The 22,626-nt window shown below is 34.7% G+C and overlaps 1 protein-coding gene across 1 annotated transcript in view; it reads left to right on the top strand.

The window, feature by feature from the left end:
- The first annotated feature begins 10,853 nt into the window (after positions 1 to 10,853).
- LOC129789722 (uncharacterized) overlaps positions 10,854 to 22,626 on the top strand; it is a 55,918-nt gene continuing 44,145 nt past the window's right edge. Inside the window, exon 1 of the mRNA XM_055826738.1 lies at positions 10,854 to 11,042. Within this exon, the coding sequence (XP_055682713.1) occupies positions 10,982 to 11,042 (61 nt within the window). The 5' untranslated portion in view covers positions 10,854 to 10,981. The remainder of the gene's footprint in view (positions 11,043 to 22,626) is intronic.

Raw genomic sequence — 22,626 nt, 5'->3', positions numbered from 1 at the left:
AAAATACACTCAAAGAAAATTCTTTTTTTTCAGAAATTCTTTTGGTGAAAAATTTTACTTTGTACTAAATTTTATACGATTGTACTAAGAGTATGGCAAGTTCTTAATATTTTTATGCTTTTAAATCAAATTTAAATTGCGACAGAACTAAAAATTATCTGTCATGTTTTTGATTTTTATTTGTACTAAAAATTCTCTAGTGGGTTGTTCTATTAACAATAGGTATGGTTTTTATTACAAATTACTTAACAATGTTATCTGTTTTAATTTGCTAATTAAAATTCGGAAAATTCTATTCGTAGTATTACTTTAAGATTTTTAAGAGTAATAATTTTGTACTAAATTTTTAGTACAGAGTTTGCAAAAAAGTTTTTTTCTCTGAGATTCAAAGTCTTATTAGTCGAAGAGAACAGAAATATTAAAGCAAATCAACAAAACATTCGATTGATAAATTAATCAAAAGAGTAGTAAAGAAATATTTTTTGATTTCCTTTGAGAAAAAATTGGTGACCTGAGGAAGGTTCTAATGACATCGAAACATCTATGAGAAAATAAATTAAAAGCTCCTCATCATGTTTCAACGTTAAATAAACATTCTTAAAAAGAAAATATTTCTTACAGTGCTGTTGGTCGTGTGGAAAATTGGGTGGTTTGGATGCAAGGGAGAGTCGAGAAAAAAAGGAGCTCTCTCGGCAAGCTCCAATATGGGTTGTAAGTGAATTAACAAAAGAAACTTTGTGTTTTTCTCCCGGTCTGACATGAAAAGGCTCTTATACACATTTTCATGTTGTGCTAAATAAATTTTCCAAGAATATACTCCGATCAGCAACCAAAATATACATCGCATCCTCCCCTCATTCCATTTCGCATACCGGTGCGAGGGACCCATGAGAGGAGGGTGTGTGTCTAATACACAGAGCACCCCCCTCAATCTATGGGGAGGATTCCCTCGGGAAAGGCGGTGTGTTGATAAGAGAGAGAAAGTACGAGCTGGGTGGGCATGTTGGGGGTGGTATGGGTAGATGGAAGGAAAAGGTGGAGAGGAGTGTGTCAAGGAATCTGAAATACACACCGCCTTATAGCAGGAATGTTGTCCTTGCACGGGGCGCGATATTCGAAGAATTTTCCAGTGACTTCATTGCGATATTATCGCTATAAAGTGGCACAACTGGGAGCAGGGTGGGGGGTTTAGTGTCGTGAAAAGAAATAGAAGCTCAAGCTATTCCCAAGCACTTTCCCAATGCCATCCATCGCACCAAAGTGGGTGTGACTCCCCCATGTAAGGGGAGTGAATTGATTCACTGTGATAAATCATTTCATTATGTGACATAAATGGTGAAAAGGAATATAAGAGATCATCAATTTTCGATTGCATGAATACTTGTGTATGAAGTATACACACACCATCTCTTTTGGCAGCAGAAAATGTAAATTAAACCTTATCTCGCAAACTCTCTGTCACCCCCATTGATTTCACACCCACCCCCTTGCAACACACCCTTCAGAGATCAGCGAAATGTGCAAGTAATATGCACGCGAATGTAGCTATATATTTACGAGGGAATTTCATAGTGGAGCTTTTCATTGCCATTTAATTAAAATTCACACACAGATTAATATTTTTTGTTTGAATGAAAAAAAATCAGTTTGCATCGTGGAGATACAATGCTTTTCCAACCAGTCATCATCATCACTGTTTACAAATCACCATTTCATATATAAATTCAAATTTTTAGATCCTGTACCCTGTGATGGATTTATACATCATATCTCTCAATGAATCACAATTTCATGTACAGAGCAACAAATGGAATACAATAGCTTTATTTTGAGCTGCAGTAGACAGCAAAAAATGTGGCTAAAAAAATCAATTTGAGAGAATTGAAAATTCAAATAAACTTTTTAATGAATGTTCCCCCAAAATGAAGAACATAATTTCCATTAACAAATATTTGAAATTCCATTGTTCTTGTTTCAGCAGTTCAATTAATTCTATGTCGAAAAACCTCTTTATATACATACATACATATATTGGGGGTATTGAGATTTTTTTGAAATATATAATATATATAATAGCAATTGTTTTTTTGTTGTTAAATAACATTGTATTAAAATTTAATAAGGATGAGTTATATTGTTTTAATAATTAAATTAAATTCATAATCTTCGGAGAAACATTATTTTGAAGGAGTTTACGCATTTTTGTGCTCTCGACCATTGTAGATTAAAAGGTTTTTCACAAACTATTGAAGAGAAATGTTTTAATATGCAGCAAGTATTTTCCAACTTGTTGTGTCACTTATCTAAATAATTTTCTAATCAGTTTTGAATCTTGAAATAATGTCAAACCGCACAGAATGCATAACCTCCTTTATCGGGGAAAGAATGAAAAGCCAAAAAAATAACCCAATTTATTAGAAAATTTTCTTTGTAGAAAAGTGAAAATGCTTCAATTAATTATTTTAATTAAAACATTTTTCACTGTTTTTTTTTAATTTTTAATTGAAATATTTTATCAAATAAATTTATTATTTTATTTTATTATCAACCCCATCAACTCATGAAAAGAGGTATCACCTCGAAAAACAATAGTTTGAATTTTTGGGTGGATTTTAATCGAATTTCAAACAACAAGCAATTAATTATAATAATCAATTAATTGAACACGTTAAAAATTAATTCAAATAGTTGTCAATTTATTATTTATTAAAATGATAAATTTTTAATTGGTTCATTATAAAACGCAGAAAATATTTCAAACACATTTTTTGACAATAAATAATTTTGCAAAATATTTTAATTTGCAAGAATGAGAACGTTATTCTTGATGGAATAAAAGATGCGAAAAGATCAAATTTGGAGCATCAACAAAAATTTCAATCAACATGAAAGATTTTGTGATAAAATGCCGTGATGTAGCAAATCAAATTACAATTTCCTGCTGAATGCTAAATGCTAAAGTGAATTCTTCAGGTGTAATGATGAACAATTCATTGTCACTCGATGGTGGTGGGAGTGGGTGGGGAATGGAAACCCCCGAAAATTAATTACCCCCTCACTGTGCTTGGGGTGTAGAAGTTCTCTCAGTGAGCGTCAATTTCATTGTGTCACAATGTCAAATATCTGGGTGCTTCCACCTTCTGCACGGCGTCCGTGGCGATAAGAGTTTCGTGCGCGGCGCTTGAAAAGAGTACGAGACGTGGCATTCCAGGGGGATTCCAACTCATTCAGAATGTCTCGAGCCTCGCGAGATCCACCCCCGGGGGAGGATTTCAAATACACGCGTCGGATGTATGGCACAAAGTGTGGGGGTGGTATTGGATGTCTCCCCGTGAGAGAGAGGGTGTGTGCCGATGCCGTCTCTGAAATGAAGCTCCACAGTGAATGGGGTCCATTCACCCACCTCCATCACCACCCATCAATGCGCATATAGAGTACACCCCAGATGAGTGGAGTTCACCTGCTCCCGCGTGATGATGACGATGACAAGTTTAAATTAGTTCCGGATGCTTTAGAAAAGGCGCGTTGAGAGTGGAGTTTTTGACGCGCGCATTTTCACCGTGAAGGCATATGCGGGGAGCGAGCACCAAGAAGCGCGCCGGGACAAGATGATGGGAGAAAATGACGACTTGTTGTTGGCTCATTTTTCAATTAAATGCTAATTTGAGGACTGACACGTCGAAGACGAGCTAAATTCTCTCTCAAGGCAAATTACTTCATAGCGCGAAAAAACATCCACCCCCCTCGCGTTTGGTCCCGAAAAGGAAATTCAATGCCTTTTAGCGCTGTAACGCCATGATGTGGGTGAATTATCCGCCTTTGAGGAAGTTTTTTTTTTTACCGGAATTCAAGCAAATAAATTCTCTTAGCCATCCATGCAATTTACTCAGGAGGAGCGAAAAAAATGAAGAAAAATGATGATTTTATTGAATTAATTGGAGTTTTTCAGCTTAAACACTAAAATGTGCAGCTTTTTTACGCTCCAGCGACGTTTCGATTTTTTGCTATTTGTAAGTTTTATGAATTAACCCTTGCATTGCCATGAGGGGTAGGTGATCAACCCCAGAGCTATATTTCGAGCTATTCCGCCCTAATTCTAAGATAATTAGAACCGATCTTTTGGGAATAAGTTCCTTGGTTATTTGAGAAGATTGTGTTAAAATTTCAATTCGATCCGACCACTAGAAAAAAAAGTTATTAACAAAAATGTAAGAAGAGGGAATTCAAAAATTGGTGTAACGGTCATATTTGTTCCTTTTCCTCTTCGCTTTGTCACTCTTTGTCTCTTTCTAGACTATTCTAACCTCAAAAAACTCATTGAAAAAAATCATCAAAAAATCTATTTAAAAATTATTTTTGTGTTTTAAAATAGACAAAAGACTTCTTAGAGTGTACTAAAGAGTCTATTTAAGCTCAGCGCAAGAATTTACTTATTTTGCGAAAAATTTTATGGGGTCGGTCACCTACCCCATGGCAATGTGCGTGAGTATTTTGGTCATGGCCTACGGATGGTTAAAAAATCCTAAAATAATTTGATAAAATCTACAAAGTTTGGAGAATGTTTTCAAAGGAATTTACCTTTAACAGTTAGCCACACATTGACCTCCTTTTATAAACTTTGTTTAATATACCTAAACTTTGCTAGAGCTTTTTATGAAATTGAAATTACCCCTCTCTCTCTTCATATAATCCTCAAAGTCCTCGGAGCTATGCAATCAAAATTCTCAGAAATTATTTTCCAATTAATTGCAATTTGGGGCTTATGGTCTGTGGCTTTCAATAGTTTTGTCAAAATATATGTATATGAGCAACATCTACCCCTGAGGCACTTATTTCTCAAGTGAAAACACTTCCTTAAGTCCAAATAAAGTTTAAGGCGATGATGTGAAAACAAGAACTATATAATTGTATTTAAATCAATTTCCAAACATAAGATTTCAATTTCAAAGGTCATACGATATCATTTTGTTGCTATATACACAAAAACTTTTAGCATTTATGCATTTCAATTATTCAATTTCCATATTCTATGTCATGCGAAATGTTTATGCACACAAATTCCTCGAGTTATTTACATTTATGTACATGTAGTTCAATAAAGTTATTTAGTTTATAGTTTAGCATAGCCCTCTGAGCTAAAGTGATTACGTTCCATTGGAGAATGTTGATGACATGGTCTAAAAACATCCCGACTTAATTGATCCTGTATCGTTTAGGAGGAAAAATAATATTATAGCTATTAAAGTAGATTGTTATGGGAATTTAAGACAGCAATTTGTCCTCGTATCATTCATTGATATAATGAAAATTGATAGAGAAAGTTTTCAGTGAAAAATTCAATAAAAAAGTCTAAATAAAACAGACGAAGATATTAATTGAATTTCATTCAGTATGAAGATGGACAGAGATGGGATTTCTATATCCTTTCAAAAATATCAAAAATAAAAATCTTTCAAATCATTTATGGTGATTCACTCGTACCCACCCTCTCGAGCCCACCCCCATTCCACGTATATTTTGGTTAAAATTCCATCAGACTGCCCGGGATGTAGGGAGTATAAATATTTTTTTGTGCAATTTATTGGACAGAGAGGAAATTATGTGAATTTCATTTTGGGAAAGTGGTGGGAAGTTTCATTTTCGAAAGTGTACTCTCGTGTGTTTTTTTTTTCAGGGTTGGGGTGGGGGGAGGGAACCCAAGCCCACGCTATATATTAAATTACAGTATGAAGTCAATAACGTGAAATCCTGTCAATTGGGATGAGGCTGTGTGTGGTCATGCCACACAGCAGGCAAGTGAAGGAGGATGAGGCTGTGAAAACTAAATAGAGAGACAGTCTGGGCTAACAAAATTGCACGAGAAATGGCTGAAGGCAAAAAAAAATTCATTGCACGAAAGATCAGCACAAATAGGCAGATGGTGGACGAATCAACACGACGCCGGGTGGAAGCATGAATTTTCTCGAAGCAAGAAAAAGCACTGAAAAGCCACTAAGAAAATGGAATACAAATAAAAACGTGTTGGGAATATTTTAAAATTCAAGAAATATCTTGACGTGCGTTGAGCTAGGCATGAAATTAAATGTGTGGGATTTTCTCATTGGGATTCGTGTGAAAGGAAAATAAAAGCATCCCTCCCCCGACTTATGTAATAGCTGTAATAGCTTCTGACTAAACTGAAAGCTTCTTCATATAGAAAACTCTCTGGATTTTTTTTCATATGCCTTCATATGGCTATATATAGAATTTACCGATAGAAGGGAAATTTCTTCTATTAAATTATATGTTTTGCTATGAGAATTTTTTTATAAATCAATCCCAGAAAATTAGTTCAAATAAAAAACTGTCTTGGAGTTAATCTAAGTTCTTATCCTTTTGAGATTTAATTTCTTAACTCAAAGATTTAATTTGGGATTCACCTTTGGACTATGTTGCGATTTGTTTGACTCACAGGAACCACATAGCTCTGCCCTAAGTAAACACAACCCTCTTGCTTTAGGCCCCCACACTCCCGCGTCTTAGATGCCAAAAGTTTTGTGTGTGCGGTACGCCCCCTAGCCATCTTACGGCAGTGACCGAATGTTAAGAAGATTTTCATTTATTATTTTTAACAAGCTTAAAAGTGAAAAATTCCTTTATAATATCGATGTGCTCTCTCTCTCGCAAAACCCACCTCATTGTCTTTGATGTAATTATAAAGTATTATTATCTTCTTCTTCTGGCTTTCGCATAATAATGGATTTTGGTATTCAGTATACGTGTACAGGGTTAAGTGTAGGAATTTCCTTCGTTATTCTTTTTTTTTCTTCTCATGTCTCCTTTTTTCCGTCTCGAAGGATTTTTTTCTCTTTTGCTTTTTCACCGACATCTCTGTGAATCCACTGTGTGTCTCTATGTATCGTTATGTTGCCATTGTATTGGGATTCTTATGGTTACATTTTAATTACAATTCTTTTCTAATTAATGTATGGTATATAATGTAAAATGCCTACATAGGGATATCAAATGAATATACTCTCGTGTGGAATTGCTCTGGAGATAAAATTAATTATAATTTATCTGCGTGAATTATAAATTCATGTTGAGGAGGAACCCATGGAGACGTAAGCATCTACCCCCCACCCCCACCCCCCTCGGAGTACCATGGCAAAAGACGGAAGGAAAATCTCTCATAGCGTATCCCGTTGAAGGGATACATAGAGAATGGGGACTAATGACGAATTTGGTTGGGCGAGAAGATGTGAGTTGCTCATCATTCAATTAGGTATAATTTATTAAAAGGTGCGGACGGTTCCATGGAGCCAAATATATCAAAGTATAAACCAAAATGTGGAATGGGTGGGAGGGGGGGAAGGAAACTTTGGACATGATGAGAGAAAGGACGTCGAGAGAATTAATTAAAGAACTCTAACCAGCAAGTTTATACGTCTCCGAGAAATATCATTCGGCCATTTCACTCGAATTTTCCTCTCTCTCTCTTTCTCTGTCTCTTTTCCCACTGCCACCCACCCAAAACTACCCCCTTCCACAATTCACAACCCCCGATCATATATATGTACCTTTAAAAAAGTTTTTCCAAAGTTTTGCACACTCATCTATACATTTTCACAAATAGTTTTGCCTTTCTCTTAATTCCTTCGAATGGAAATAATCCATTTTACAAACTTATAAATGTTTAATTGAAAATACTAAAAGTCGATGATGAAGAAAATCATCAAAGGCTATGCACGCACCCAGAAAAATTTCAATATTACAACCAACTCCTCACCATGACGACTGGGGGTAGTATAAATGGAGTGGTTTGCTGAAGGCGCTGGTGCTATGGAAAGGGAAAACTTTACCATTTCCTCGGTAGGATTTATTGTACTATCAGGAGAAATAACTTCCAAGTTTCCTTTTAAACAATTTTATTCACCCCCCATTCAAAGGGATTTCGATAGACGTTTGTGAAACGCCCCCTGAAGACATTCCAAAAGACAATCCCGCACTATTATATAATGTCATCTTTATATATCCATTTAAACATGATTTATTGATAGTAAAATATTTTTGTTATTATATTATTTTCAATTGAATCATTATTCTCTGCTTGAGAGAATTTTTCTATTGACATGCTTTTATTCTTTGACTTGTAAAATTCCTTTTGACTTTTGATGAAAGGAAAGAGATTTTTACTGCAATGAACTTTGATCAAGGCGATATTTTAGTAAGAAAGAGAATAATGGGGTTGATTCTGTCAAAAATCTTTTCTTTTATTTTATTTAAAATTTAAAGTTTTTCTAAGATATTGACAGTTCATATTTTCGGATTGTTCTTTTGCCGTTAGAAGTAAAACTAGAGCTATACTTCTTCAAAATTCGGTTAGAAAGTTTCTTAAGAAATTTTAGAAACGTTTTTTCTTTTTATATCAAGACTAAAGAAAGAAACGAACTGTCAAAATCTTGAAATATTTTTCATATAGTCGGTCCTATTCAGCAACCAAGAAATCTTTGAAAGTTCAAGAATTTGTATTTAAAAATTTCAAGCATTTCTTGGTCACAGAGTCCGACCCAATATTAGAAATCTTGTAATAAAATTAAAGATTTTTGACTAGAATAAACTAGAATTACTAGAATAATTTTATGCTTGAAAGAAGTAAAAGAATTAATTTATTTTAAAAATTATTCATAAAATATTTTAATTATTTAACGTCAAAATTTCCTTCTTTTGCTAATACTTTAAAACTATTGAATATTTTTAAGAGGTTTTTAATATTTAAATCTCTACCCGTTGAGAAGGAATTAATCAGCCCTATTTATTAAGGACTATCAACCCAGCTCATTCCTACATATTTCCACCGCATTTTCTGTGCCAAAGGGTTGTTTGGTTTTGTGGTATTATTATGTAAATTTATTTACTTGTATATTTACTTTTATGTAACCACAAGAAAGCTTTTCAAAGCACAAAGACACAAAATAATAAAATATTTTAATTTACACAAAAAAAATCCAAAGATTCAGAAATTCCCAAAACAAAGTAGAAATAAAATTAAGCAAATTAAGAATAAAGTCTATGCGTTTAGCGAAAATTGCTTCTCATTTCATTAATTTCTTGAGACACCATCGCCTCAGGCGCGGGGGTGTCACGAAGTTGCCAAACAAGACGAAGGGGGTTTTGGATTGAAACTTTACGATTAAAATAGTATAAATTTAATTGCAATTCAACAAACGGCAAACTTTTAATCTCCACTCGGGGCGGAAATTCCTTTGCAAGAGAGGAAAAGATACAAAGTTGTTTCATTTAAATAGCTTTCCTATTCACAAGGCCCAATTGTCTTTTTATTGCCACCCCCGCGTGCGCCTTGCGGGGATTCCTTCCACACTCATCATTGTCTCTTCGGTGTCTTAAGGCCAAAATCATCTAACACATAGCCCTCAAAGACTCATTGCGACTATTGTCAACACATTAAATTTTGTTGGTGTTTCGGGCAGGAAACGCACGATGGGTGGGTGGGTGGTGGTGGTTTAGTGGGGGTGGGAGGTTTTTTTCGGGCGGGGGGAGAGGAGGATGGGGGAAGAGCTACTGGTGGGAAAAATTAAATAAATGGGAAATGGCAAATTTTTCCTCTGAATCACATTCTGTGATTGTGATCTTCACGAAAGTTAATTTCCCTTGGAATTGGGTGCAATAAAAGTGTTGGATGCTGCGGAGGGGTAGGTGTTTGGTGGTAGGGGGTCTGTGCACCCCAGGGGCTCGTGCGCATGACAATGTCTCCTCTCTACTGGTTCATGATCCTTGCTCTCCCTCTTGGCTCATTAAATTCATCGTCCTCGCGGCATCTTCAGTTGCTCTTTGCTCGTGTTTCCGTTTGCACGTGAAAGCCCCCATATACCGCGTTGGCGGGTTACATTCGTACGGTTCCGGAAGTTCAAATGTCGTTGAGTGCGGTTCACCCAAAACTCTGAAGTGTATGTTCTTGACCTCACAGCCATTGAGGGTTGAAGTAGCACATAAGAGACGCATAAGGAATTAGGTTTAGGTGATTCAGAGAACTAAACCGTGTATAATTGCTTTGTAAAGGCAAGCTACTAATACGTACATATATATAGTAAAAGGATATACATTACCTTAGGGGGTTGGAATCCTGTATACGGACCCCAAGGGAGGGTGTGAGTGGAAAGTTGTGTGATGATGGATGAGAAAGCTGGACTTTCAGGTTCAACATTCAACTGTGAAACATGATAAACATAATTAGTGTGGCACCGTAGACGGGGAGTTTCGTATCACATGAGTGGTGAGATAGAGTGTCTAGTAGAGGGTGGGTTTCGCAGCTACCTACAGAACACCTCATTTTAAAATTATATATATAACCCAGTGTGAGTTATGATTTTCTCGTGGGAACTGTGGATTTACGGCAACTACCTCTGTTGCTTCCGATAAGGTCCAGCCACCGAGGGTAGCGTTGTGTGTACACCACCCTCTTCCCCCTTGAGCAACAATTTTGTCCTCCCCACACCATCTCCGACAAAAAGTCCCATCCTTCGCGTATTTTATCCACCACCACCACCACACCGCTGAAAGTCGCCCCCGAGTAGCCGGGAAGGTGAGGGTATATGCGAAAATGTTGATAAATTATGCACCAAGTAAAGCACTGAAAGCGCTCTAAGTGATTGGTCTGTGTGCTGAGAAAACTTCCATCAAAGTAAAGAGCCCAGAGGGGGGTTGTGGACTGGGCTGAAAGTGGGAGAGAGGAGTAGCAAAAAAAAGTGAAGAAAAAAAAATAAAATGAGTTATACAAACTTTGCTGGTGGAGAAAGTTTGTGAGGAGTCCAGTGAACCAAGTGCTTCGTTCAACCCCCAAAAGTCTTTTATAAAAAAAAGGAGAGCAAAGGAAATTTGTTTTTTACCTGCGAAAGAGAAGAATTTTCACTCTCTGCGGCAAACGTGCGTTTGAGTATTTGATCAAGTGCAGCCCCCGTGTTTTTCTTGTGTATGAGAGAAAATGCAGCCCTTACCACACACACATCTGCAGCACATCCTTCTGTTGCTCGTGATTACAGCAGGTGAGTGCGCTCTTGTCGAAATTCCTTGTTTCAAGGTGCCAAATGCAGCATCATTGTAACTTGTACATAATACAACACATAGCATATTGTTGCTCCATGTTATCCTTCCACGTCTTACAAGGATTACCAGTGATAATCACATTCTCGCTGCAGGGCTCACGGGTGTATGTGTAAGATTAGACTTTCAAATTCATCGCTGCACAATTTTCCTAATATATGAAGATCCATATACGAAGAGATTTACGACGGTGCGAAATCTTGCGAAAACCCCATTCTTCTTCGCTCTCACAGTGTAAAATAAGTCTCAAGAAATCGCTCTAATCTGACACCAAACATGCTTCGCGGATTCAACAAACCGATTTTATCCGGAGGAAACTCTTTTCAAATTCAATTTATCAGCATTAAGAGCTCAACTTTTGTATAATCTAGAAAGAAGTTGTCTTGTGGGTTTTAAAAGATATATATGCATCGTCTTCGTCATTGCAATTTTCACGAAAAAGTATTCAAATTCTCTCAGTAAGATTAAGATTAGAATGCTAATAAGAAGATTAAAAAAACATTATTTCACCAACAATTGTTTTTTTTTAAAGAAAAAGAATTCATTTTAATGAGAAATTGATTAAAATTAATTATATAGCTCTCAATAGAAGATCTCTAAAATCTCTGAAATGTGGTTTATTTAGAAAATATAATTATGTGGAATTTGTACAAACATATACAAATCCTCTGAATCTCATAATTCCTACACATAATTATTCAAATAATTAATGAATAAAATGTAATAATCACATCAAATTTAATATAATTTGAAATATAATTGCAAAATTTCTAAATTACTGGGAAATCGGTTAAATAATTTGCGTGACGTTGTTTAGAATATTTTTTGCTCAAATCCCATGAAGGGGTTACTCGTTTTTGTATATTAGTTGGTGTTCCACTTCGTGGCCAACACCAAGTATTGTAATCGTCGGATTTTCCGACCACCTCAGATCGGGCTCAAACTTGGTATGAGCACGTTTTAGACATCCCACATTACGAAAATGGTGGTGGAAAATTTTTGATCCGGCCGGCCTGCCGTCCTGCCGGCCTGCCGTCCGGGACTCCAAACTTTGCCCTATATCTCGGGAACGGTAACAGATAGAGACTTCAGGTTTGAAGTTTTCTATAGAAATGTGGGTGTAAAATTTTATTTTTTCGCATTTTCAAATTCCAAGATGGCCGCCGTCCGCCATTTTGAAATACCGTCAATCAGTTCCCTTACAGCTAGAGGTCTGAAATTTTAGTATATTGTAGAACTCAGTGAGACATTTTCATCGATAATTCATACTTGAAAATCGGTCAAGCGGTTTAGCAAATATGGCGGCCTAAAGCAAAAAGTGTTTTTTCGATATAACTCGAGAACGGCTTGGCCGATTTTGATCATCTTGTTATCAAATGAAAGGTTTCAAGAAGCCCTACAACTATCTAGAACATTCCAAGTTCCAAAAATGTCCGCAAGAGGCGCTAAAATCAAAAACAAAAATTGCCTAAATTTAAGGGGCAATATCTCCGAATCCCCATTAGGCAAATCTTTTAAATTTTGATATGTTGTAGCCTGACTCAATATCTTTCACCAGTCCAAAAATGATGAAAATCTATGTCGCCGTTTAGAAGATATAGCCATTTGAAAAATTCTTGAATTTGAAAAGTTCTAAGCGCCATATCTCCTGAACGGCTTGTCCGATTTCGCTCAACTTGGTATCAAATTAAAGGTTTTACAATTATCTACAACTTTCTAGAACATCAGAAATCTCCAGAATCATTCCTTCAGGACGAAAAATGCCAAAAACTGTTTTGGTGAAATAAAAAACCGCCATTTTGTGTTTTAGAGGTGACCTTGAAAATCATTGTGATATATATCAAATTACAGATTATTTCAAGACCTTTCCAAAACTAGTCAAGAAATTTCTGTAGGTGTTATAGAACCGGAGATATGATCGTTTTTATGCATCAAATTACTGATTTTCACAAAAAAATCAATTTTGCCTACTAATATACAACTCAGAAATTAAATTACAACGCATAAACAAACTTTTACACGTTGTGGGACACCAACTCTTATAACTGGACGCGTTATGATTGACTTTTCCAGCAAGATAGTTAGATTTCTGAATATTTCGAGCTCATTCTAAACCCTTGAGTGACTTTATTTGCCTCACTTTCCTCTGCTAAAATGAATAAACTCCTTTGTCAAACCACAAACTATAATATTTTATACAACTTATCCAGAAAAATTTTTCATCTAATCATAAAATTATCATTTTCTACACCTGATGAAGGCATTAGTTGAGTATCGAACTTTTGGGAAAGTTTCATACATTTTCCTTGCATGAAATTACCTTTTTCCATGGTAAAACCGAATTACTCCCATACGTACCCGGAAGATAAAATCAAACAATGCCAACCCCAAAATTTGCCCCATTTTCATATCAAGTTTAACTCATAACATAATTGAGAGATTTCGTGAAATATGCAACAGAAGGGATTACAAAGTTTTAGGAAATAGATTGAGAATTCTGCCAAGTTCTTGTTTGACGCGTTGAAACTTAATTTCTTGATGGAGTTCCAAAAGTTCTAGCGGCGGAAGTTGCATTGTCTTTAATGAATTGCTTAGCACGCAAGGTGATTGCGCATGAAGATGCAAGGAGACAATATCTGTAATTAAATGTTTCATTGATGTCGAAGGTGGGATTTATAGGAAAGTCAAAGCTGAAAATTTAATTGAATTCTTAATTTTGTTATTTTTAACGTGCCTGTTGTAATTTTTTTAATTAGAAAAAAAAATATACGAACATTTGGCAAAAAAGCTCTAGCATCCAAGTATGAGATACTATACTATAAACTAGAAATAGAACGCCAATTAATTAAAATTCAATAACCTATTGATTTTTTGTTCTCGTGTAGTAAAGTGAAATTTTTTTCCTAGTTCCAACGAATTTTTGTAGAAATTGATTTTTCCATGGAAAAGTTTCAATTTCAATTTGGGGGGAAATGGCAATTTGTTCCAATTCTAATCGGTTGAGTTGAATTTGATTGCACGCACATCCACACTGGGGAAAAATGGGGAGAGGAGATGGGGGGCAATTGATCCAATTTGACAAAGGCAAACGATATATGGGCAAAATATATTTGAATTGGTGATTCAACAAATAATCATAATGAGTTTGAGGTTTCACCAAATTTACCAATCGTATGCAATATCAATTTCAATTTATACACCCTTAGGGGTTTGCATTGAACATTAAAAATAATTATGTATGCGCCTTTTCACCCTCTTGTGCATTACGCCGCTTGTTTGGGACATTTTATGTTGTGTTGTACTAAAGAAAATGATGATGTTTGGACGCTAGTCAAGCACTAATGAAGTTTTTACAAACAGTTTTCATATGGATGACAATCTATGCAATTTCATGGCATTTTACCCCCTAAAGTGGCAATAATTATGCATGTGATTGACAATCACAACCACCCACTCCCTCCAACCTCTCTTGTACACCACTAAACATGTCAAGTAGAATAATGGTGAATTGAATTTAGTTATTACATACTCCTCTGACACAATTATGATAATTTTCATGAACTCCGAAAATATCGCATGACGTAGCTTTTGCACACATACCCATACAGAGTGAATCATGGATGAAATTTTCACATTTTCCCATGCAATGTTTTAATATTGAACCCACAAAATGCAGATTTTATTACCAAATTGTGTGGCGTCCGTATACTGTGGTGTGGTTTTGGGAGGAAGGTAAGCATTTCCCAACATTCTCATCATTGACTTTAACATAAAACTGGGGGGAATTGTGGACTATGCTCAGTGATGCGAGAATTCTGCTTTCTGAAAAGTTAATTTTTAGATACAGCAAGTTTGAGATTTTTTCTTACCTAAAAGACTGGGGAAAAATGCCTTTAACAAAATTTCTTCATTATATTAAATACTTATTCTTTTCTTTTAAATTCTTGAATAGTTTTTAAGTAACTTTTTTTAATTCATTCAGCGAATCATTAAATTTTTTAAAACAATATTTTGAATACTTTCTGATTGGAAAATATGAAGCTTCATCCCCTGGATTTCTGGGAATTTTTAATTGATTCAGTATTGGTTTGATTTTCATTTCATATAACGCGCAAAATTGGGAAAATCTGTATTAATCCTATTAATTTCAATTTGATTTTTTTGCATTCTACTAAAAGCCTATAAAGGTTTTAGCGGGAAAATTGATTACCTATCTAAAATAACTAACGATCTATTTTAATTGTTAGTTTTTTTTTTTGAAAATTGCTTAATAGCTATCGATCAATAGAGATGGAATTAGAAAATTTTTATTCGTTGTGATTTATAATTTTAACGATTTTCTGATTCAGTTTGTAATACTAAATCCGATTTTATTATAAAATCGTAAAAGAAAGAATTAAAAGCGTTTTAGGTAAACGGTTAGAATCATCCTTAGTTTCCTTCTAATTTAATTTTGCCTTTAAACATCCTTTTATTTTCATAAGAATTTCAATATAAAATATTCCAAAGATTTTCATTTTAAAGATAAAATTCCTAGAATACAGAAGACTTTATAGAACAAACAATAATTTAAATGGAATTGAATTGTAGAAAATAAACCGGAAAGTCAATTCATTTTAAAATTATTTTTTTTCCTCATAAATTCTCCCACGAAGTCCTTTATCTTGTGAGGAAATATATATGTGCGGAAAGAAAGTCCTTTTTGCGATGTGCTTTTCAACTTTATTGCACATTAATAGCAGGGAGACCGCAATCAAATTTATGCATTAGAGCAATTGCAGAAATCCCCATAATGCGGCAAATAAAATTTTCCATCAGTGAAAAAAGAAATTATGTGTAATTCGAAAAATGAAAATGTAAATTCTCTTAGTCTCTCTTCTTTTGCAAAAGTTGAACCGCGCATTTCCTCCCTCGTTCCCCGCCTAAAAAACGAAAAGCACCTCCACGACGATGTGCTGAGGAAATGAAAAATATTCCAAAGAGAATAAGACGGGGGTGGAAGGAGGTTGGAGGGGTGTTTGATGGGGGGGGGGGGGGGGAGACCCACAGGAAATCGCTGTATGAAAAGTGAATGGGTGGGATTGGGGACACAGCGTACGGGGGTGATATAATAAAATTTTATCTCTTTACGATTGTGTAGTCCTCTTTTGCTCCTTGCACCACCACCCTCTCTCAAAGGGGCTCACCCTCTCGGGGTTGGAGGGAAAAAATAGCTCTGGGTGGCGGAAGTGTCGCTGAGGAGACGAATGATGGGGCACCGCGTTCCCAGGGAGGGGTTGCAAAAGTCTGACGAGGAAAATTAAATCACACACACTTTGATCATCATCGTGTTCTTAGCGGGTTGTGCGGTGTGTTTGTAGCGTTTGTGGCGCTTTATATCCCCCCTGCCACCCGCCCCCCGAAGAGTATTTTCACCAAAACCCCCTCATAAAGCGTGGAATATTTTAATACATGAGTTCCTGATGTATTCATACCTCCAGGAATTGTTGACTGCGCGTTCTCATCCCCTGGATATCTTCTCTTTTGCACACCCCCAAACTCAATGCACAAAGTGAATGAAAAAGCACGGGAGCAACTTCATATAACCAAAAACGATAAATTTTAAAACTTTAATGCACATTCTCTTTCGTAACCCCCAAACCACCACCCCCCACCCCGTTCAACCCCCAAAAGAGATGTAATGTGTATGAGTGTGTATATGCTAAATTTTACGATTTATATATTGCCATATTTTCCTTTGGGCAACTACTAACTTATACAACTTTCATGTATCATTCCACCCGGGGTTTTCCTCTTTTATATGTACATTTCGCATCTCAAACTACCCTCAAAAGTCCCAGTATTCAAGCGACTAACGTGCAATGGGATGTGTGTGTGTGGGAGTAGGTTTTCCTCCGGAATAGATTATATTTACCCACGAAACTATACAAAGAGCCGTGGAAACGAAACATTTCTCTTTTCTCCCGCCACCATTACACCATTATATGTATGCTCTCCCCATACGCGAGCTCTACCCGTACTGTTTGTATGGAAGGTAAATCTCTGAGATTTTCTAGCGCTTAATGGATTAGATAAGATTTGTCTTCATCTTCAGAGGCATAGTTCATTATTTTTGTAAATCGCAACATCAAACAACCAGGCAGATTTAAGGATTTATGTTGCTTTTTACTTTCTCCATGTGTGTGTGGGTGTACTTGTTATCGTTACAAACAAAAAGTTATTGGGAATAAATCATACTTTATGTTGCAAAGTTTGGGATGATTTTATTATGATGCTAGAAGTGCTAGAAGCATAAAATAAAAGCATGAATTTTAACCCTTTCACGACCTTTGAAAATTCGTCTAATTAAATGCAAAATTATTTAAAAAAAAAAAGGAAAATAAATTTAAAAAATCTTCTTTTTATTTTAATTTTTGTTTATTCTACCTTCCAAGTTGTTTTTAGGGGGTAGTTGAAGAGATTTTAATCAGTGTCATTGCACTCTTCTTAAATATTTGCAATCTAAATACTCATACATACAAAAAGTCATCAAAAGAGCTTTCAAAAGATGGAAAAGCTCTTATGCTTGTAAATCGATTCTTGTACAGCCTTCGTGTCACGAGAGAAAAAAAAACAAATATTAGGCAGGAATGGCAGGAAGCGCAAAAAGGCATACGAAGAAGAGTAAATTAAACAAATCCACTCCCAAAACTTACCCTCCTTTACCCTACAAAAATCACAAGCAATTTTTGTTTTAAAAAATCTCACCCTTTTGTGTAATTTAATATCGATTATCCCAAGGGTTTATGCTGTACGCACACATGAGATTTTTGATGGCTAAGGGAAAACTCTGAAGGATTTTCAAGCCCGTACAAAATGTTTTTAGCATGCGGATGGAAATTTAGAATGTTTTTTTTTGTAAAATATATGTACATAAAACACTTGAAAAGTACGGAATGTTTGTATGAGTTCACATATTGGAGCTTATTATAATGTTTGCCACTCCACACCATGCATCGTAGAGCAAAAAGCGATTTTCCCATGGTGCAAAAGGAAAACTTTTATACCACAGAGGATAGAGAGGATATTAAAATGAATAAATTTGCACAACTTTTATAACTCGCCCCAACCATGAGGAGGAGACGATACTCCACTCACATCTCCCTGGCATCGTGTTTATTTACATGGCACAGAGGAGATCCCCCAAAAATATAGATGGTGGATGTTTTTCGGGAGAAGGACATGCGGAGAAAAGTGCTACTTTTGCAGAAATATTGCGGAAGGACACCAGCAGTGTCATTTCGCATAAATTAATTAATCACCAAGTGCACAAACTCGCAATATTTCGAATTACATTTGAATACATACTATTCACATAAAATATGTATTTTCTGATGTACATTTTGCGACATATGAAGAGATTGAGCTTTTTGGGATTTGTGTGAAGAGAGCTTTTATTCCAAGCATCTGCAAATCCGCCCACTTGTGCATTCTACTACAAAACTTTTCCATATATATCTACATAGTACTCTCCTCTCTCTCTCTCTCTGAAGGAGTGAGCAAATTTTGAATTATTCCAGGAGTGAAATATATTTTGGAGAAATGGAAACCACATCAAAAAGCACACTGAGAAATAACTCATACAGCCACCCCCCCCCATCCCCCTCAAACCACACTTTGATATGTTAATCTTAATGAGGTGGCATGCGGTTGAAAATTAATCTATTCTACATGCATTGCTTAACATTTATATTGAGGGGTGTGTATAGGCCAATGGCTACGGCAAACACACACCGATAATAATTTTCGCAAAATGCAAAATGTGAAAATGATAATATTGTGCAATTGTGCAACTTTTCATCCAAAAATATTGGTTATAATTAAAATGGATGAATTTTGTTACTCAAACTCCAATAAAGGCCCTAATCAAGTGGAGCTTTATTGCAATCAAACGAATTTTTTTTATCAAAGAGTTGTTTTTTAATGATTTATGGTGCTTTTTGTGAATTTATTTTAAATTTTATAAAGCATTGTTTAATTATTTTATTAAAGGTTTGTGATTTGTTTTTAATTGTTGAAGTAATTAAAGGGTTATTTTTTCCTCGATAATTGAATCAATCTGTCGCTGGTTCTGTTTAATATGTTGCAAAAGTAAATTAATATTTTGGCATACAATGTTCACGTTAATACTGCGTGGATGGATTCTGATATGAAACCCAATCTTCCTATATGATCTTTCTACAAGTTTTCTTTTATATGTTTTTGTGAATATGTTTTTGCTGAAAACTTCCGAAAAAATATGAAAAATTCTCGTATAGAGCAAAACTTATGTAAATGAAATGCGTTCGTATGAATAAAGGAAAAACTTGTGGAAAAATCGTATAGAAAACTTGCGTAACATATCAGAATCCAGCCACAGTAAAATATGTTTCAGGCTATGATTTTTTTTCTTACAGAGAAGTAGTAGTGAACAGTCGAAGAATTTACCTTCTTACCCCAATTCCTCTAACTTAAAAAATTAAAATAAAATCATTTTCTTACAACACCTAAATTTTTTTCATTAAAAAACTTTAAATATTCCAGATCAGAAAGCTCAGAGAACGATAAAAGAGTTATTATATTTCAATTTGCGGGAAGTTTGGGAATTTCCTGTTGGTATAGAGATGAAATCATTTCGATGAAATTTCCCATTAAATCACACGAGGGTTGATAATTGAAATCGCGCTTATAATGAAATATTTGTGTCCATCACGCAAAAAACCTGCGACAATTTTTCACTCGACAGAACAAAGAGCATGATAAATGATATTAATTAAATCAATTTTGTAATATTGTGTTAATTCGATTTAAAATGAAAAATTTAAACTCTATATTTTTTACCCTCCCTTCCCTCACCCACCCCCAATGTCAGTACCCCTTTTTCGCGTGTACAATGGCAAAAATGTTAGTATAGAAGCCCTCATTTATTTTGCATGTCGTATATAGAGGATTTCGCGTTTACCAAAGAGGAGGCACATTTCGGGGTGGGGGTGGGAGGGGGTGAGGATGTGAGTGGGAGGACGTGTAAAGCAAATTTGGCAAAAAGCGCGAGCGACAGAAAGTATCCAAACGCATTAGTATATCGGATAATTTATTCTATGGGACTATTAAAGTGCCATTAGTTACAAACGGTGGTTCGACGTTGTTGCAAATTGATCAATAAATAATCTCCCAATTGGCAAAAATTCGATTTTGACTTTTTGACACGTTATACCGAGCTTAAACAGATTTTCAATTCATTTATTCTGGCGCTACAAAATGGTCATAGGGACATTGAGTGCAAAATGGCATCAAATAAAATAAATATTATTGGTCACGTTTCTCCAGGAAATTCCATAAAAATCATTTTGAACTATCTTTATATTGCAAAACTCCTGGTTGGAATTTCATGACTCTCTCTACTCTCTTCAAACCTATGGCACAAACCGCACAAACTCAATAGAAAATGATGTGAAATTCTTATAAAAATTGTATAACTTGTGATACTCGAACAAGCGATTATGGTTTATTCTCAAATTGAGATTTGTAGTGTGGTGATGTTCTCGAAAGTCAAGATGCTCCGAACTTTTTCTTTCAAGTGAAGTGAAATTTTTTTTTAAGAATTTTCTTTTAATAAAATTACACTGTGGAAATTCACTTTACAGTCATTTAAATATCCTTTAAAAAATTCTAATTCTAATAATTTTATAAAAATATTTTTTATATATAAAGAAAATAAATAAAGAAAAGTATACCTCTTAAATAATTAAAATATTAAGAATTTCATTGGCTTCAGTGGATAGATTCTGATCGAAAGCTCCTGAAATGTACATGAAAAAACTAATAGAAAAATATGTAGAGAGAGACTGCGTTTCAGATCAGGATCTACCCACTGAAAAAAGCTCTTGAATTACTCGAAAGCTCATAAATAAATATTAAGAGATTTTCATATTATTTTTAACCGAAAGAAAACAATCGATTTAGTTCGTTATGCCATTGAATTATCTTGTAAAGCATAAATTTGGCAAATTCATGTTGAATTTCATACACACTGCTGTGCCTTTAAAATGCATTATATTCTCATAGGTGTAGTGTGTAGTAGCGCAAAGGCCAAAGTTTGGGGTGAAAATGGTAACACTTATATGAGCTTATCCAACATAGTATTCGATCGTTACAATAAATAGTACAGCACGGTGGTGGAATATGGTGGTGAAAATTAATTTACACATCCTCGGGTTATGACGACAAATTCTATTTTCTCAGAGCCAATAGACACTCCTCTAAGTGGATTAAAGTATACTCTACATGTACCCCCAGATACACTCTCTTCGCAATTTGCATTGTCATGTTGATTCTCCATGACAAACTCCACTGCGGAACTTTGCAAGAATGATTTTTGCACTTTTCCTTAATTGTATTTGTATTACCGATTAATAGCAACTAAAGTGGTATTCGTCAACACATAAGGGTTAAAAGGGAATGGTGTGTGGAATTAAGGGTACTCACTACAATATTTAACAATTGGTTGAATGTACAGACACCCTTTGGGCATTAACTACATACACACCTATCCCTATAGAATAAATCGAGGTGATTTCAATTTAAATATTTAAGGTGGGAAAATAACAATCCAGGATGTGAAGATCAAATTAATTGAAGGGAAAGCTCTGTTGTCTGTTTCATTTTTTTGTGCTATTTAAATATATATATTTTTTATATTGTTTATATTTTATGTTGGAAGTTTATTCTTTATCCATTTAAACCCTTTGGATTATTTCCTTTTATGAAATTGTTTTAAAACAGTCACAAGCTTTAATCATTTGAGCTTTTAAAATTATGATTTATTGATAAATTAAATGTAGTTAGGTACTTTTGTTGCATAAATCATATTTTTTTAAATTTAATTTCAGAGAATATTACATTACACATTATTTTAAATAATTAGTTATCGCTTTTTATATGAACTCCCAACTAATTTTCCATGTAAGTTATAATTTACAAATCATGCCATTCGTGCATTCATATCATGTTATATACGTATATAACTTTTGTTGTTTCACATAACTTTATATGTATATACACATACAATCCATTGGTGCATGTATACTTTCATATTTTTGTACCTAAACAATAATCTATATGCATTTAAAATTAATACCTATAGAACTCCATTAAAACATATTTTATTCAAAATAAAACATAAATAATTAATTCTACGTAGTCATGCATAGTAAAAAGCTGATTTTGATATTTTTATTATTAAATTGTTTTATATCATTGCAAATTAATTTGATTGTGTTTTAATATTGGCGTCAATCATAGATTAAAATCAAAATTTTATTGAAAATAAATTTATACATATTAAATTTCAATCAGAGGAACTTTTTACGGGAGGAGTGATTCAAAATTTCAAAAAAAAAAATCATCTTCATTTTGATCTAACACGATACAAGCCCAAGGGGGAGAGGCTTAAAGGAGTAAAGATGGGAAATTTCAATAGTTCAAAAACTTTCATCAGATTTCACCAAC

This window comes from Lutzomyia longipalpis, chromosome 2, assembly GCF_024334085.1.
Source record: "Lutzomyia longipalpis isolate SR_M1_2022 chromosome 2, ASM2433408v1".
NCBI classification, from domain to species: domain Eukaryota; kingdom Metazoa; phylum Arthropoda; class Insecta; order Diptera; family Psychodidae; genus Lutzomyia; species Lutzomyia longipalpis.
Note: the sequence above shows the minus strand (reverse complement) of the source record. Positions and strands in the feature narration are given on the sequence as shown.